Source organism: Rhinolophus sinicus, chromosome 7 (assembly GCF_057876585.1).
Source record: "Rhinolophus sinicus isolate RSI-liver-muscle chromosome 7, RSI-T2T, whole genome shotgun sequence".
Classification (NCBI taxonomy): Eukaryota; Metazoa; Chordata; class Mammalia; order Chiroptera; family Rhinolophidae; genus Rhinolophus; species Rhinolophus sinicus.
In genome coordinates, this window is record NC_142507.1 from 474832 (window position 1) to 488700 (window position 13869).

The 13869-nt window shown below is 37.6% G+C and overlaps 1 protein-coding gene across 10 annotated transcripts in view; it reads left to right on the forward strand.

The window, feature by feature from the left end:
• The window catches only part of NBN (nibrin), a 53750-nt gene that overhangs the window by 19934 nt on the left and 19947 nt on the right, over nt 1–13869 (forward strand). For 8 of the 10 annotated variants that reach the window (XM_074318979.2, XM_019726244.3, XM_074318980.2 and 5 more), the window contains exons 12-16: nt 4046–4117; nt 5324–5479; nt 7396–7509; nt 12174–12223; nt 13431–13616. In XM_074318979.2, coding sequence (XP_074175080.1) covers nt 4046–4117; nt 5324–5479; nt 7396–7509; nt 12174–12223; nt 13431–13461 — 423 coding nt within the window. In that variant the 3' untranslated portion in view covers nt 13462–13616. Of the gene's footprint in view, nt 1–4045; nt 4118–5323; nt 5480–7395; nt 7510–12173; nt 12224–13430; nt 13617–13869 lie in introns of those variants that run through there. The other 2 variants (XR_012491794.2, XR_012491795.2) reach the window with 1 other exon arrangement.

Sequence of the window (13869 nt, forward strand, 5' to 3'; positions counted from 1 at the left end):
AAGCTCGTGTATACAAGCAGTGTGTAAATCGGTAACTACTAGTAGAAGAAAAGGTACATGTCATCTCGGGCCTGTGTGTTAGCATCTTCACATGAGGGGGGCATCCTCATTATTTGTGCGGTGAGCATTTTACCTGGTGAGCTTTTTAAATAGGGGTTCCCAGAGCAGAGCCCCAGAGATGCTGACTCGTACACCCAGTCTTCTGAAATGGTTCCCTCATTGTATTAGTTAAGAATTCCTCTTGCAGTCTTTAAAAATACTAAAATCAGTGGCTTAAATAAGATAAGGTTATTTTTTCCAATAAAAGAAACCCAGAAGTAGGTAACCAAGGTGGCTTGGCAGTTCCACAATGTTAATTTCCTTGGTGTCTGCCTTCCAGCTGTACAGGATGGCACCTCCAGCCGTCATGCCAGTTTGCACAGAGGAAAAACAGTGGAGAAAGGACAGGGTAAAGGCCTTTCCACTTGACTTTCTCCCCACTTTTCTAAGGAGCTTCCTCAGAAACCCCGCTTGATAACTTGTGTTATTGGCCAAAATCCAGTCATGGTCAGGGCGACTCCCCCTCACTTGTCCCAGTCTAGACGAGAGTCTGGGATGTGTTTTACGCTTGGCACATAGCTGTCCCTAATGGACTTAGTGATAATTGTAAGGAAGAAAGAGAATGGGTACTGCACAAGCCTCTAGCCAGACTGAAAACTTGAGAAACGGGGTCCTTTATTATCAAAGGTTTAAATATCCACATGTCACTCACTGGTGTAGCTGTTGCCACCACATTGGAGAGCTGGGCCAGTTATCACCATGGGAAGGCGACATTCGGTGAAGTGCACAAGATGATTCCTAACTAAGTCCAGTATGTTTACATCTTGTTGTAAAGATGTTTATTCTACTTGCATTGTGGAATTTACACTGTAGCTGCAGACTGTTCCAGTATCTGTTTGGCCCCTTAATGTGATTAGCATTCAGTCTTCAGAAAGTTAGCCTCAGTTCTATTATTTTGGCCACACCTTTGGGAATGTATGCCTTGTGGTACCCTTCCCTCCTGTATTTATTTCTATTTTTTTCTGATATGTTCTTTTCTTTCTCTCGTCATCTTGTCCTGTTACACACATTAATCTTTTATTTTTAAGCCTTTTTTCCCCCTTCTCCTTCACTTTTATCCCTGCTTGGTCTTCTGCCCCCAGTGGCGACAGCTCTGTCTGAAATGGTGGAGGTTTTAGTCACAGAACTCTTTGGTCCTCCTGGGTGGCTGACTGATCTTCCTAAATACCTACTTTGTCTGCACATTCTCCCAGTGCTCAAGAACCCAAGGAATTGGGCACCAGAGCCCAGGCTGGGAGAGGCAGGAAGTGCGTCCCCAGAGGTGCAGACCATCCAGCAGTCTTGTGTGCACCAAAGAGACCTTTCATTTAATAGCTAAGGTGGACATGCTGTGGAATGAGACCAGGGAATATAATTATTTTCTTTTGCTGTGTGATTCTATAGCATAATTTTCTTGCCTTTTATTTTGCTATTTCAGAATTTATGACATTCTAAATAAAAATACAGTACAAAATAAATATGTTGTCTAGACTTTTGGAGAGTGAATAGCAATTTGATTGTGGCACACTTGGATATCCTAAAAGTTAAATCCCTCGACTCTAGCAGTATAATTTTTTAAGTGAAAATGTAACAAAGTTAGTTTTACTTTATAATATAACTTTTGAAAACTATTTTGAGGTAATTGTTGATTCGCATGCAGCGGTAAGGAATTACATAGAGAGATCCCATATACCTTTCACCCTGTTTCCCCTAATAAGTAGCATCTTGCAGAACTACATCCAGTATCACAACCAGGAAATGGACATGCATGCAATTGATCAACCTTACTCAGACAACCTGAGATTAGTTTTACTTTTCAGTTTTGTCATTTTAAGAACTTATTGTCTGAAAGTCCTTGTGGGTGCTCTGGATTAAAGGAATTGTGCTTAATATTTCCAGCTGCAGAAGTGATACCAGAAAACATATTTCTCAGTCCTCTCACTTAAAAAGCTTTCTGCAGATATACAAACGCAAAAAGTGTGACATTTTTCTTTTTAAGATTTTTATTGGAGAAGGGGACCAGGACTTTATTGGGGAACAGTGTGTACTTCCAGGACTTTTTTCCAAGTCAAGTTGTTGTCCTTTCAATCTTAGTTGTGGAGGGTGCCGTTCAGCTTCAAGGTGTTGTCCTTTCAGTCTTAATTGTGGAGGGCGCAGCTCAGCTCAAGGTGCCGTATTCAATCTTAGTTGCAGGGGGAGCTGCCCACCATCCCTTGTGGGACTCAAGGAGTTGAACTGGCAACCTTGTGGTTGAGAACCCACTGGCCCATGTGGGAATTGAACCGGCAGCCTTTGGAGTTAGGAGCATGGAGCTCCAATCGCCTGAGCCACCGGGCTGGCCCAAAGTGTGACATTTCTTGTTGACATTGGATTCCTTAGCCATATTTCAGAAAGTCAGTTTCTAAAATATATTGTTTTTAGAACTGCCATTTTTCTGTTTTGGGATTTAAATATAATTCTGGCATGTCTGTAAGATTTTCTGTAAGCTGAAATAGAAAGCTATTGGCTAGATACTCCTGCTAGGAATTTATCCTGATGTAAATGGCAGCTGTGTCTGTCTTGGCCTTGCTTTCAATCTCCAAGTCTCCAGAAAACGCACACATGACTTGGCGTCCTTATTAACATTCCTCTGCTTATGGCACCCACTGTCTGCACAGTATCTCTTCTTCACCTCATTCCCTGTCTGATTCTAAATTAAGGTTTCCTTCTGTCGTATTACTGTAACATCTTCCAAAGCCCAATAGCAATAGCTGCCACGGACTGGAAACCATCATTCTGTTAATAGCAGCCCAGCTGCAAGCATACTGTACGCATTGAACAGATTAGGAAACTGACAGGAGGAGGTGTAAGTAACTTGCCAGAGTCGCTGTGCTAGCTCTTGGCAGCTGGGACAAAAACAGGTCTGCCTTGCTGAGATAATTCCCAAGCTTATAGTCTGAGTATCCGGGAAGGGAGTAGTGTGGTTTTCTCTGAGCTACAAAATGAAAACGTGCTCCAGAGGATAAGCAGGCCTGAAGAAGGAGTAGGGCAGGGTGGGGAGCAGGTGCCAGGGAGTGACTTGTTGCCATGGTGACCACAGCTTCCAGTGGGAGATTGTGTGAGAGTACTCCGGAAAAGGGCATATGGTCGCCTTGGAAGGTAGGTTTTCATAAGACATTAACTCTCTTTAGTCCCTAAACAAGCACAAAGTACATTGGTTGTTCTGGACTTTCTTAGTAATTTTCCTGAATTTTTATTGCTGAATCATTGAAACTTTGATGTAGGACAATATACTCCTCTATTGTATCCAGGAGGACTGTGGTTTTAACTGAAAATAAGAAGCCGTCTCTGTGATGCCCTATTGTCCATAACACAGTCTGGATATGTGAATGTGAAGCATAGTATGATAGCATACAAGGCAGTCTCAAGGTTATTACAGATAAATATGTCGAATAATTAAAGTAACTCTGTTTCTGTCTTTATGGATTAAGGGTGATTTAAAATTCAATTCTCAACAAATTCAGGTAGAATTCCTTAAAAGTGTTTGTTTTTATTTTTAACTATAAAAGTAATGCATAATACTGTAGAAATATTGAAAATAAAAAATATAACAATTTGTTGATAATCTTGTCTGCAGATAGCTATAATTAATATTTTAGTATTTTCTTTTTAAATCATATTTTGTTAACTTGGAATCCACTGTTAATGCAATTTTGTAGCCGTTTTTATTCACTTATGATCATTTCTCATATTGTTAAATGTTCCTTAAATATGTAACTTATGTGAACTTAGATTGCTTCCAGTTCTCTGCTCTTACAACTAACTCATACTATGTCTTTTGCTACATACATTTTTATTCCCATCTCATAGTTTCTCTAGGGAAGATACTTGAAAGTCAAATAACTGGGTCAAGAGCATGAATATCTCTAAAGTTTTCAGAAAGGTGCCATTTTATATCTCCTATGAACAATATTTTTTATTTCTTTAGCCAGAAAATGAAGTTGGGAAGAAATGTGTGCTCAAGAAAGAATTACTATGGTCAACTGAAGAAGAGCCATCTGTGAGGAAACTTTTTTTTTATTTAATTTTTATAAAGATTGACTTACATGGACCATTATCTCATCATTTTCTGTCAGTTTTCATTCTTAGGATTTGTTATTTCTCTTTTTACATTTTGGTCTGTTTCATAATTGTGCCCCATCTGGAAATGGATAGATCATATTATAACGATGACATAGCAAAAAGACTAAGGAGAAAAAAAAAGCCTGAGTGAAATTCCCTGCCCTCTATAGATAAATGACCTTGACTAAGTCATTTTCACATTTATGATGCTCAAGACCTTTGTTTAATAAAATCAAGTTGACACTTTTCCAACAGGGTTATTGTTTGTATCAAGTAACAGTTGTGAAAAATTTCTAAACTCTGAAACAGTACGAAAGTATCAGGGTATTTTTATTAATATTTTATTACGAGTTCCTAATTATATGTACCCTGTCATTGTCAGGTGAGCCTTTTCTTTTGACTTTTCCCTTTTTTCTTCTCTCCCTGACTCTCTTTATCTTGTCCTGTTAGCAACTTCCATGTGAGTACAGAGTAAAGCAGCTTAAAAAGCTAAAATGATCAGCCTGGAGCAGCTGTAACAGTGTTGCTATGTAACTACTTAGTTAACAGCACATGACAAAGAATCCCTCATTCAGCCACAGGAAGGAATCTTCAGGCTGATTTAATAACTATTAATCTGGAATAAAAAGTGGCTTTCAGTTAATGAAGTGTTGTGTCCAGAATTAATAATTGATTTTTCTGAGGTGTCAAAAATAATAAAAATACAAATTTTTGAAAATCCAAAAAGGCTTAAATATAGCAGATGAGAACTTGTAGAATGGATTGTAAGTGTATGATTTTAATGAAAAGCAGCAGATAATACTGAGATTTCTTGCCAAGAAAATGTATAGCAGAAGATAAATCGTTTATTGAGATATTCATTAAAATAGGCTACTAAATTAAAAATGTTTTTTAAGTCTCCTGTCATAGATTAGTATGTTATAAATGTTTCTAAAGTTATACAGTACTTGAATAAATGATTATCTGGTTTTGAAATAGATACAATTTGATTCCAGATACAAAGTTCGGGTGCCAGACATAAACCTTTTTAACTTTTTTTTTTTCAGATGTTTGAACTTTTTTTCTGCAGAAAAAAATTCTGACAAGTAATTTTCCTTTTTCTTGTATTGTCTCTTCTTGTCCATCCTTCTTTATCCCGTCTAAGAACAATGCGACTCTTCAGGATGATGGTGAGACCCCTCCAAGGAATGTGTTACTGACAGAATTTAGATCACTGGTGGTTAGTAACTCTTCCTCCAGAAACACATCCAGTGTAAATGATGGTTATGGTCAAGTGAAGAATTTCAAGAAATTCAGAAAGGTATGTTTCCTTTAATTACACTGTAATAAGAGGGCAGTGTTTGTTGCTAAATAGTAATAAAAGCAGTTCATGTTGAAAACAGACTATTGCTGCTGCTTAAAATAGTTAAAAAGTTACTCTCGGAAGGACATGAACTGACAGTTAAAGAATATATGGAACACCTAGAATGAAACAAACTTCTTCAAGACTAAATTGTTTAAAGTGTGTGTTTACCTGGCTTTCCCACCTTAAACAGCAGGCGTTTGGCTATAGTGAGGGGGTTCTCCCAGTTGTGGTATCGGTGTCTGACTTCCTGACGGGCTGCTTTTAACTCAGGACTTTATGAAGATGACAGATGTGTTGAAAATAACTGAGCACATTCAATCATGAAAACCAGGCATTCTGTTATCACAGGTCCACACAAAACAAATATGTATACAGAGCGTTACCATGAGACCCCAGTTCCTTGTCTGTTAGGAGCTGAAAGGTAACTATGTTATCAGTGTGGTTAAAAGAAGGTTTCCGACTCAGTCTGTGTTCTTTTGCTCCCTGTTCTGGGATATTTGCTCTTGCTTTCAAACTGCTGACTATTGACTGCTAGCTTCTGCTTACGCATTGGATGAGAGTACAGGAACTTGGCACAAGTGACGTCTGTAGAAAACTGCTTTTCTCTAGGACAGGATTGTTTGACCCTTACTGTGACCATGAGGTGGTGGAGCTTTTTCTCTAATGTGAGCTACTATTAACATTTCTCGGTTAAATTATTTTCTACTAATGACAATCTCTAAAGGGTTCCAAACTCCATTAACAGGAAGAGTCTCAGAATTCTAAGACTAGAAGATGGGAATGTCTCTGCTGACATGGCACCCACGTCCTCTTTCTCACCCCATGGCTGTGGTGCACGAACAGCATAAGCACATTCTTATCACATGGGTACTTCACGTTCAGTGTAGTGTGACGAGATCTCATTGTTAAATCAAAATTCAAAAGACATACTAGTTTCTTATTAATGAAGTTACCAAAGTAAAAGCAATAATATTCATTGTGGTGAGGAGTGGTAAAGAAGTATAAAGTCATACAGACTTGTGGAACGTACTTTGGAAAATTTAAAAACCCCTAAAAATATTAATATCCTTGACCAAGGAATAATTTTGAGAGTATAAAAGAAATTCAACCCAGAATTTGTATGGAAAGATGTTTAGTTGGATTACCTCTAATGAAGGAGTTTGTCTGCGTGTTTCTTTGTATATACAAATCAATGACATGGTTGTATTTGTACTTTGGAAATATTGCTTAATGATGAAAACTAATTTAACATTCCTGCTCCACTTCATACATTGAAATTTTAAAAAATCCCATAAATACTAAGGATTTATTACTTACTCCCTAAATACAGTATTACTAATGTGCTTGACATGCATTTTCACATATTTTTAGCATTTTTTAATTTGTGGGCAATTAAAATTTCAATTAAAAGTATGAACTATTGCCGTCTCCAATACCTCTTGCTAGGAAATAGAAATTGGAAAGTTTTGAATACTTAAATTTTCATGAGTAATAGAAAGGACTTATGCTTTGAAATCTTTAGAACACTGTATAATTTAAAATACAGTGTGTGTGTTCACCTTGAATTGGTAAATGATGAGCTAAGGTCATTTTTGGATAAAATTTCCAAATTGAAAATCGTAAATTCTCTTAGTACATAAATCCCAGTTACATATTTAAAATCTGGGTGTAGTAATAGTCAAAAAATTGGGCAAAAATGTGGATCTAACACAGTTACTGCTCTGTCTCACTCCCTTTCATTTGTAGGATATATGCATCTTTGGCACTTATGTTATACATGATTTACAATCTTTACTTTTTTTAAGCTTTTTCAAAAATGATTATCTTAATTTGCTAATGCTTTTAACCTTATTACTTTTACTATTTAACAGGTCACATTTCCTGGAGCAGGCAAACTCCCACAGATCATTGGAGGATCAGATCTGATAGCTCATCATGCTATGAAGAATACAGAATTAGAAGAGTGGTTAAGGCAGGAAATGGAGGTTAGTAGGAAGTGAGCTCAATAACTTGTTTGACTTGCATTTTCGTCTCTTTTGGTTTCCTTTGAGTAAATTCTTCTTAAAACCAAACTTAAGTGACCTAAGGTCATTCATTAGGACAATTCCTGAGTTACAGAGCATTAAGATTAATTTGTACCTTTCTAGAACACCTCTTTAAGGGACTTCTAGATTTATTAGTTTAAATAATGGGACTTAAACAAATGAGTTAAGTTTACATCCTATTGTAAAGAGGAAAAAAGAGACTTAATCCACAAAAATTTCAAAGGAAGCTAAAGGATAGCAATTAAAAGGATGATTATACAGTCATATGGAAGATATTACAAATATGTCAATACAGTAGAAAGGACTGGGCTTCTAAATCTGGGAATTGTCTTTCAACATTTCTGAGAATTTCTCTTTTGAATATTACCTTTTTCCTATTTCCTCTAATATCTTTTTTTCTATGTTTAACTTTTTAAGCACCTTCATACTGTTTTCTGTAACAGCTGCACCATTTTGCATTCCCACCAGCAGTGCACATGGGTTCTAATTTCTCACATTCTTGCCAATACTTGTTATTTTCTGGGTTTTTTTTTTGTTTGTTTTGTTTTAAGATTTTATTGGGGAAGGGGAACAGGACTTTTATTGGGGAACAGTGTGTACTTTGAGGACTTTTTTTTCCAAGTCCAGTTGTTGTCCCCTCAGTCCCAGTCGTGGAGGGTGCCGTTCAGCTTCAAGTTGTTGTCCTTTCAGTCTTAGTTGTGGAGGGCGCAGCTCAGCTCCAGGTCCAGTTGCCGTTTTTTTTCTAGTTGCACAGCCCACCATCCCTTGTGGGAGTCGAACTGGCAACCTTGTAGTTGAGAGGACGCATTCCAACCAACTGAGCCATCCGGGAGCTCAGCGGCAGCTCAGCTCAAGGTGCTGTGTTCAATCTTAGTTGCAGGGGACAGAGCCCACCATTCCTTGCGGGACTCGAGGAATTGAACCGGCAGCCTTGTGGTTGAGACCCCACTGGCCCCTGTGGGAATCGAACCGGCAGCCTTTGGAGTTAGGAGCATGGAGTTCTAACCGCCGGAGCCACCGGGCTGGCCTCATTTTCTGTTTTCTTAATAATAGACATCTAATGAGTATGAGGTAGCATCTCATTTGATTTGCATTTCTGTAATGATTAGTGAGGTTGAGCATCTTTTCATGTGCTTCTTGGCCATGTGTATGTCTTCTTTGGAGAAATGTCTATTCAAGATCTTTGCCTCTTTTTAATCAGATTGTTGATCTTTCATTATTGTTGTTGACTTGTAGGAGTTCTTTATATGTTCTGGATATTGACCTTTTATCAGATATATGACTTGCAAATGTGTTCTCCCCTTCTCTGGATTGCTTTTTCACTCGGTTGATTGTGTACTTTGGCGTCCAGAAGTTCTAAATTTTCGTGTAGTCCAGTTTATCTATTTTTTTTTCCTTTTGTTGCCTGTGCTGTTAGTGTTATATCCAAGAAGCCATTGCCAGATATGCTCATAATGTCAGGAAGCTTTTCCCCTTTGTTTTCTTCTAAGAGTTTCATAGTTTTAGCTCTTACATTTGGATCCTTGATTCATTTTGAGTTAATTTTTTATATGTGGTATTAGAATAGGTCTAACTTCATTCTCTGCAGTTACACGTTTGTACTTGGGTTTAATGACACATGATCACACCATCTCAAAGGTGGGCAGGGCTTTAAAGTTGTTATACTTTTAACTGCTTTCTGAGGGAAGTGTGCCTTAATACCACTTTCCATGGGCAGTTGTTACTGGTCTATCTCATTTCCCCCCAAGAGTCTTTCTAAGTTTTGAGATGGTAAGGGAAATTGTTAGGTAATATTAATTACTGTATAGTAATTATTTGTAATATTCACTTTAGGTTCTAAAACTTTTTATTATGAGAAGTTTTCAGATACATGCCAAATAAAGAGAATAGTAAAATAACCCCCCAAGCGCACAGCTTCAGCAAGTTTCAGCACTCTGCACACCTTGCTTCATCTGTTCCCTTCTCAGCTTTTTCTTTTTGGAGTATTTAAAGGCAAATCCCAACCATCTCCCTCAGATTTATATGCTTAATGCAAACGTGCAGATTTCTGATCACATGTATCGTGTCAGAGTGCTTTTCTGGGTACTTTATAGTAGGTACTTGGATAATCCGTTCACATTGTTTTAAGCCATGAAACTAGGGCCAGCAGCATCATTTTGATATTTGAAATTGCTTTAGAGTTCTGTAATTTTGCCTACTTGTTTTGTGGCATTTCTCTGATCATATCTGCAACTGATATGCTGCCTAAGTCTCAGGAACCCAAAACTGTAATAACATTGCTCTTTTGGAAAAATATGGACTGCTTTATAGCTGTCCAGGTTAGAATGTGGTTTCTAATACCTCACTGCTTACATATATTTATGAACTGTTATAATGAGAACCACAGGAAAGATTACAAAAATAGGCTTTTCTTTTTTACTTTCTCCCTCAGTGTTGTGTGTCCTAGTAGATATATGTACAAGAAGACCATCCATCTGATACATAAGTTTTTCAACCCCTTACTTTTTTTAATTGGAGAATTTAATAAAAGTCAGTAAGGTGGGGAACTTTGCAATAGAAGAAATACTACGTGGAAGATGAGAATTTAGAAACACACGGCCACTGAATTGAGAAAGAACCAAAGCCTCATACAAGGGTGGGCAGTTTTCTTCCTCGTCTTCGTGTTGCCTGACTGTCCAGTGCTGCTCGACTCAGAGCTGGGCTCCGGACAGGTCATCTCAGGCAACTGTGGGAAGAGGGCTGTCCGGTAACAGGGAGAAGGGGGTATTTCTTTTTTGAACTCGATTTGACGTAAGTTAAATCACCCTTTCTTATCTGTGTATCTTAACTTCTATGCATTTCATCACTGATTCTCTCGAGTGTATTTTTGCTCATTTTGTTCAGATTGTCTTTAGTACTTCTGCTTCAGTTATGTCTGGTTGGTATTCCATCTGTCTGTTGAGTTTTCACTCAACCTGTTGTAGTTTTTCATTTCTGGAAGTCTTTTTTTATTCATTTCTAAATCTGCTTTGTTCCTTCCTGCTGTTTGTAAGCTCCTATTTTGTATTCTTTTCCTGATGGTACCAGTATCTAAACTGTTTGTCGATCTGTTTCTGCTTGTTTTCTTTTTATAGCTTCTTGTTTCCAAGTGTATATATACTTCACGATCTTTGAATGGTGAACTGCTCATTTCCCTTGAAACTTGATCTGTGGGAATTCCTGGCATCCTGAGTTCAGGTTTATTTCCTCCAGAGAAGACATACATATGTCTGTCAGTCTTGTTCTACCAATATGAGACCACTTTAGTCTCTGCTTGTGAGGGTTTTGGATCAGTCAGTTACCGTGTTCCCCGAAAAGAAGACCCAGCCGGATAATCAGCTCTAAAGTGTCTTTTGGAGCAAAAATTAATATAAGACCGGGTATTATATTATATTACATTATACTGTATAAGACTAGGTCTTACAGTTAAAATAAGACTGGGTCTTATATTAATTTTTGCTCCAAAAGATGCATTAGAGCTGATTGTCCAGCTAGGTCTTATTTTCAGGGAACACGGTAATACGTGTTTGGACCAGAAGCCTGAGTGAAGGCCAGCTTGTCTTTATAAACAGAGATTTATTTTCTTTCTTTCCTCCCTGTGCCAGGATCAAGACAGGCAAGTTTCTTTGCTGGTGCCTTTTGTGTTGTAGGATTTATTCCTCTTTCACCCTTTTGTAATGGAGTCTTTTATTAGATTCCCCATCTTGGGTTTTCTTACATATCACTCATCCCCTATCCAGACATGGAAGCAGAAGCCTGGTTTTTTATGGTTTGCAGATATCACAGGGCAGGGCAAAAAGCTGGCTGTGGTACTTGGTAACTTCTCAGGGTTTGTATTTTGCCTTATTGTGGGTCCAATGTAGTCTTCTGCAAATAGTTTTTAAAATTTGTTAGGAAGATCACTCAGAAAATTTGCATTATTAAGAAGGTCACTCAGGATATTTGCTGTCCAAAAACAGGAGTGTGGAAGTCACCTCCTCTCTGCCTTTCTTCTTGGAAAAAATAATTGGCTTTATTATTTTATAAATGTGCATTCTAGAGAATCATGGTAGTACACAAAAGAATTGAAGCAGTTAAAATCCTAAAGCCCAGAAATTGCCCATTTAAAGATTTAAGTGAATAATATTCCAGACATCTCTTAATTGAGGGGAGTGAGAGGCGGGACAGCGTGGGAAGGGAGAAAGGGAGCCACTTTACCTGTTCAAAGCTGGGATAAATATTGCCTTCTCAGCTCCTTCATTAGTGCTATCTGTGACCTCAGAACACTGAGGTTTCGCTTAGGAAAAGGGTTCTGCTGGAGAAAATGTTTAAAAATTCACCAAGCAGCAGTGTGTGTGCTGGTTGCCTTGGTGGGGAGATTGACTGGTGGCAGTTGTTTAATGAGAGGACTTTGCAGTCACGTGGCTGAAGTATAAATGGGGAGGGTCTGTGGAATGGGAGACGTGGTGTTGAAACAAGAACAATCGACCTGGTGACCTGGATGTGGGGCTCTCGGAAGTGCCTGAGCGCCCCCCCCCCCATACAGCAATCCATTCACTGCATATGCACCATTGAGCAAATGTTTGAAATTATGTTCATTTTGACAGGTGCAAAATCAGCATGCAAAAGAAGAGTCTCTTGCTGATGATCTCTTCAGGTAAAGTTTTAATTTCCGCCTTCTCAAGAATCTTAGAGAGATGTATGTAAAATTCAGTTCTGTTTGTAGAGATTTAAATATTTGTTTTCTTCTGTCCTTAGAAATAAACACTTAGTCCCTTCCCCTAAAGAATGTTTTGTTTGTAATAAATATGTTTTTTTCCTGCTTGAGCACCTTTAATTGGGTTTACTGGATATAGCTTTGAGGTTTGGGGTGATTCAGTTGTACTGCACCACAGGAGATTTAAATTTTGTGTGGGGCATTCAGGCAAGAGACAGTTCCTAAGCTGGGTGCATTTGGCTGATAACTGCAAGACTTTCAGCTCGGAGCAGAATTATGAGTGAATGGGTTTTGAAGTCAGACAAGTAAACTACCAGACCATTTGTTTAGTTTTAATTGGCACATGCATAAAAACAAGAGGCTGGATTAGCGTTTCAAAGCAGGTTTTGGTGGGAAGTTTAGTGGAGTTATAATGGGTGATTATATTCAATTCTGATTTAACGTATTTTCAGCATTCTTACAGGCCCACAAACCTTATAATTAGCTCTCAAATACTCACAAAATATTGAAGTATAGGTAGATACTATAATAGGGGAGAATAACATTTTCCCAAACTTACTCCCTAAACAAACATTTTCCCAAAACAAAGAAGGTACTCTATCTTTGAGTCTGTTTTGCAGTGAATTTGATTCTTTAATTTCATTATTGACAGTATGAATCATTGGTCAAAATGTTGACAGTGCTGATTTTTCATAAGAAGTCAAATGAGAAAAGCTGGTTGTCCAGCTACATTTAATTGCTATAAGAGAAAATTTTGTAAAGTAATCATATCTTAGATTCATTATGCTTGTTTGTGCAAATGGTATTCTTTAATTTGGGGGCAGGCAGAGAAACTATTTGAAGCCATATTAAAAGAAGTATAAATACATATTTGTTTTTAAACTGTTGTTTTTGTTAATTATTTTAATGGGTTTATAGGACTTTTTGATGATGTTTTATTTATTCACCATAGCATTCAAAGGATAAATGAAAGTATAAATGTTTAATTTATATGCTTAATATACTTAATGTCTGATTTTAAGGATAAAAATGGCATTCTCGTTCTGTTTGCTAAAGTGTGACTTATTTTGAAAGCCCTTTAACTTTAAAAGTGAAAGAAATGCCATCACTTATCTAGGTACCTTCTAACCCCATTTCTTTCCTGCAGATACAACCCTAATGTGAAAAGGAGAAGATAACTGAGAATTTTACAAAGAAGCCACGGAAAACCATTTCTATCAAGTATTCACTTTGTTTCCTTCGGGATACATCCATGTAGCATATAAAAGGGGTGGGGCGTAAGTGACAAATATTCTACGGCCTGAATTTGTTAAATAAAATGCACAAAACTCCATTTCTTTCGTGTGTGACAAGTAGTATGGTTGTTTCGTTTTCAGTCTTTGTCTTTTCATCTCTTATGGTAATTTTTCTTTTTTTCATTTTTAAATTTGGTTTTTATTTATTGAGTAGTTAATGCAGTTATAGTACAAAATTCTAAAAGTTTAAAAGAGTAAAGGATTAAAACGTCTCGCCTCACTGTCCTCCTAGTTAAGTTATTGTTTCCCCTCCTTAGAAGAATCCATGAGACTCACTTCCTATGGGTCTCT